The 4,658-nt window shown below is 56.5% G+C and overlaps 1 protein-coding gene across 1 annotated transcript; it reads left to right on the top strand.

The window, feature by feature from the left end:
- Positions 1-1,587: 1,587 nt before the first annotated feature.
- LOC104351083 (transmembrane protein 45B) lies at positions 1,588-4,362 on the top strand. Its single transcript, XM_009957093.2, has 5 exons — positions 1,588-1,774; positions 2,041-2,253; positions 2,930-3,114; positions 3,786-3,931; positions 4,233-4,362. The coding sequence occupies exons 1-5, from the start codon at positions 1,588-1,590 to the stop codon at positions 4,360-4,362; spliced, it is 861 nt and encodes a 286-aa protein (XP_009955395.1).
- Positions 4,363-4,658: the final 296 nt, after the last annotated feature.

Here is a 4,658-nt window from a genome sequence, read left to right as displayed (position 1 = left end):
TGTAGATGCCCGTGCAGGGAAGATATGTGCCCTGGACTGGGCATAGAGGCTATAATCAGGAAAGACACGGGGCGTGAGCCGTCTCACCCCAATGCAGGCATCCGAAACAGAGCAGAAAGCCACCACCGATCCCCAAACCAGCTCCTGGGATGGGGCGTTTCCCGTCTGCCCGAAAGGCTGTTTAGTAACTTCCCTCCTGAAAGGAAACCTTAACACGGCGTAAACAGCTTTGAGCCTTCCCCAGATGACCTGCGTCCCGGAGATCCAATGGATGACGATAGTTTCTACATCCGAACGGCGTGCTTGCCCACGCAGGGCCCAGCCAGTTCGACCGACCAGTTCCGCAGCCAAAACCTGACCGGGGACGTCTTGCAGAGCTCTCCCTCACCTAAGGCTCTTGCCACGCCACATCCTACCCTTATTTTGCAGTGCCTAATTACTTTCTAGTGTGGGAGGACCCGGAGAACGTGCTGGAGTCGTTCATCCAGCCTCTGCAATCTGCTTTGGTATTTATAAACACAGCGAGGATGTGATTTGTGATGCAAGGGCAAGTCGGTGTGGTAGCTTCAGGATGAGTAATGCCTCCTTCTGTGCACATCCGAGCTGTAGAAAAGGACCAGAAATCCCACGAGGAGGGAAAGAGCGAGACCTCCTTAGGTGGTAGATGTGTACAAAGAGCAAGGAGAGAGGTTTCGCTGGAGGAAACAAGACCGTCCCAAGGCAACACCGAAAGCTCACTGCCATAAGCATGTGGATCATTAATTACTCCTTTCTGTGCTTGCTGCTCTGGGATTTCTTCCCACAGTTTGAGTACGGGCTTAAATACTTTGCAGGACATCACTTTGCCCGCGGCAGCCGGTCGCCGTGCCGTACCTCTGCTCCTCCCTCTCCAGCCTTGCTGGTACTCGGTGGCGTTGGTCCGGCTCAGCACAAAGGCAATTTTCATGCCATTAATCTTGGAGCTCTTCCTACCAGAGATGAAATCTCTTTCCCTTGTGTCCCATCACCGCTCGCGTGCGACGCGAAGGTTGTGTGGAATATGCACGATGCTCCTTTTGGAGACGGTAATGGTTCCTGGATTGCCGCCGCCGCCGTCTCCTCCTCCTCCTGTTGCACAGCTGGTAGGGCCCAGCCAAGCCTTTGCTTGCTGGAGCTGCTGAACACACCAGCTGGATTCCTGCCCTGGTAATTATCTAGTTCGGAGGGAGTTTATGTTCCAAGGAAATAATTGTCACGTTGCTTTTTATTAGCAAAAACTTTTTGTTATGGTTCCTCTTCTAGCAGCACGGAGCTGTTAAGCTTTCTTGGGTGCTAATGTGTTTTTTCCCTGGCACGATGAAGTCCTGATGTTCGTACGCATGCAACCATATGCATATAATATATATATATATTGACACAGTGGTGCACGGTGGCAGCTTCTCCGTGGCCATGTCACATCTCCGGTGTTACCTGTGCGCACCCGCTCTGTCGGGATGCAGCTTCCCGGGGATGCTGAGCAAGCGACGAGCAGCCTGACATCTCCCTTGGGGATGCTTTGAGTCACTCCCCAGAGACTGTTTTTCCTTGCAGGACCAGCAAGCGAGCCGAATGCCACCGAGTTTCCTCGGCAGTGCCCTCCGGGGCACCTTCTTCTTCATTTTCGGTCTCTGGTGGTCTGTGCGATACCCCCTGAAGTATCTCAGGCGGAAAGCCAATGCCGAGAGTCAGCCAAGCTATGGGGTCCAGCGCGTGGAATTCTTCGAAGGGGCGGTCAAAGCTTTCTTTGCCTTAGCAGGTAAGAGATGACCCTCTGCCCCAGTAACTACTGGTACTGCAGCCATGCTCTCCCACGAGACTGGGCCTGTTTGTACTATGAAACAGACTGCGGCTGGCGTGGGAGGGCACGGGGAAACGCTGGTGACGCACTCCGTGATGGGATTTTGCCCCGTTCCTCTGGGCAAACACCTCTACGACTTCACCATCACGAAGAAGCGTTTCCTGAAAGCTTGTCCTTTCCCGCCGTGTGAAAGGAGAAGCGTGACTTTCCCTCTCTCTGCCCAGGGATATTGGTCGAGCAGTTTGTTCCCGCTGGTCCCCACCTGCAGCTGTACAGCCCGCAGACACACAGCTGGACAGACCTCACCCCCTGGCACTACACCACCATGTACCTCTTCTTCCTCCTCTCCGGCATCGTGGACATGGTCTCGAACTCCCCGCTCAAGCTGCCGCAGGGCTTAGATCGGCTCTCGTTGTCCGTGGCTCTGTTCATCGAAGGTGAATCGCACGTGGCGCCTGGGAGAGTGTGGAGGGTGGGTTAGGGGGAGCGCTGGGAGGGTCACCGACGTGCAGCAGCCCAAAATCCCTGAGCTGTTTCGAGGCTGGGGAGGTGCTGCGCGAGCAGCCGGAGCCGGTGGGGGCTCGCATCCCCGACGGCATTGGCTGCGTGCCGAGGTCACCCCCATCCCGCTCCTCTCCAAATGTGAACGTGGCCACGGCTGGATGCCCTGGTTGCACAGGGGATGCACAAGGCCCTGGAGATGCGTGCCGCCCCTGGTGACAAGCAGCTGACGCTCTCTGGAGTTGCCAAAAATTGTTGTGCCGCCATCCTCCGTCGGATGTACGGAAGGACAAACTCTGATACAAAGCTCCCCGCAGTCTTCTGAGCTGAAGGTCCCCATCGCCGTGCTCCTCCCGACAGGCCTGGCTGGGGCACGGGGATCCCCTCAGCTACAGGGGCTACTTTGTGGGCAGAGCAGACCCCGGTGCTGGGGGCGGCGTGGTTCTTGTAGAGTGAAGGTGATGAGAGAGGGCTGTTTGCCCTGGCTCTTCCCACCAGGCAGACCCTAGCAAGACCTGGAGCACAGTCTCAGTTTCCAGACATTTGTTTAAAAAAAAAAAAAAAAAAGAAGTCCTAGAGCATCTTTTTCTAATGCAGTGTGAATCTTGGCAGGTTTGCTCTTCTGTTTCCATGACTACACCGATGCTGAGCTGGACCACCACCTCCATTCCCTGCTGGCCATGGCTGTCTTTGCTGGAGCCCTCTGTGCCCTCCTAGAGGTGTTCATCCGAGACCACATCATCCTGGAGACCTTCAGGACCAGCTCCTTCCTTCTCCAGGGCTCTTGGCTTTGGCAGGTCAGTGCGCGTCCGGCACGCTCCTCCGAGCAGCGGGCTTCGCACCCAGGGAGGCAAGCGGAGGGGGACTGCTCTGCCCTTTGTGGCACGTCTGTTGGGGTTAAACTTGTAGGCTGGTTGAAATGCCTTGGGAAGAAACGAGGCTTAGTGCTAAAGCTGTCATCATGGAGGTTTGCACGTGTAACATAGGCAGCAGGGGCAAATCTGGAGTCTAAATGGAAATTGGACCCCACAAGGGCAGGGAGCCACGGTCACAAGGTTTTGTTCTTTTTATTGGGTCCAATTTCTTCCTCTCTTTGTTGCAAGTAACGGGAAGTATTTGGAAACTTCTTCACGTAATCGCCCAGCTTTGTGTCTAGGGAGAAATGCACAGCCTGGCAATGTAGCCTTTGGGAGGTTGTCGTTCTCTGGGGATGCGGGGCTGTACTGTGAGCCCTAAGGCTCATCTGCAGGGCGCCCCTGTCGCCCTGAAATGCACCCCCATGTCAGTGTGGGGACAGAAGCACGCTTGGGGGTGCAGAGGGCAGTGGTCCAGGTGTTACTTGGGATTGTTGTGCCTCTAATCCGTAGTCGGCTGCAACAGTTTGGCTAAAAGCAGGAGGAGAAGCGAGGAGGGGTGTGCTAAAGCCTGACTTGTGCTGATGCCTAATCTCTCTTCCGCCGGCGACCAGATTGGGTTTGTGCTGTCCCCTCCGTGGGGAGGACCGGGCTGGGATCAGACCGACCGCAACAACTTCATGTTCCTCACCATGTCCTTCTGCTGGCACTACGTGGGCGCTCTCATCGTCCTGGCGGCGAACTCTGCTGCATCTCGCTGGTACGTGGGGGAGAGGGGTCCCCGGGAGGCTCCCGGCACCGTGCGCGAGCTGGGATGACCCAGAGCCATACCGAGACCCAACGCTACCCTGGGAAACCCGGCCACCACCGTATCACGGGATAAGAAAAGGGGCTGTCCATGCGTGTCCAAGCACGGACCAGTGCATGGCTTGGCTGGAAAGGGTGGGCGCGTGGCCACCGTGGAGCAAATCATCCTTGGCAGCCTTCCCAAGCGGGCGGGGGCGAGCCGACGGCTCTTGCTGCCCGCAAATACCTGACCGGTCTCGCTGTCTCCCCCACAGCTGCAACGAGTCCTGCCAGCTGAAATTTGGGGACATCGACGTGGAGCTGGACTGCGGCATGTGCATCCGCAAAGGCAACAAGAGCTCCGGCGGCGCCCTGCTGCCGGAGAGCGCTTCGGATGACAAATGAGGCGTTGACGGGCCTGGAAACTTCTTCCCCGCTGTGGCTTAGAGCTGTTGAGATGAAGTTTTTAATTAGTCTTGATAAACTGCACCGGCACTTGATGGCAGAGCATCAGAAGTGGGAGGCAGGACCCCGAAGGCAGGAGGTGCAAAGCCTTTCCCCGTGCGTCCCTTCGGCAGTAGCAAGAGCAAACCAGGCTCGTCTGGGAGGGAGTTTTTAATTTTTCGGGGCTGTGAACAGCAGGACTGGTTTGCCGATGGAGTCCCACCGGTGCGGCCAACTTGGCCGTGGTTTTTTAGCAT

This window comes from Leptosomus discolor, chromosome 22 (assembly GCF_034619465.1).
Source record: "Leptosomus discolor isolate bLepDis1 chromosome 22, bLepDis1.hap2, whole genome shotgun sequence".
Classification (NCBI taxonomy): domain Eukaryota; kingdom Metazoa; phylum Chordata; class Aves; order Leptosomiformes; family Leptosomidae; genus Leptosomus; species Leptosomus discolor.
Note: the sequence above shows the minus strand (reverse complement) of the source record. Positions and strands in the feature narration are given on the sequence as shown.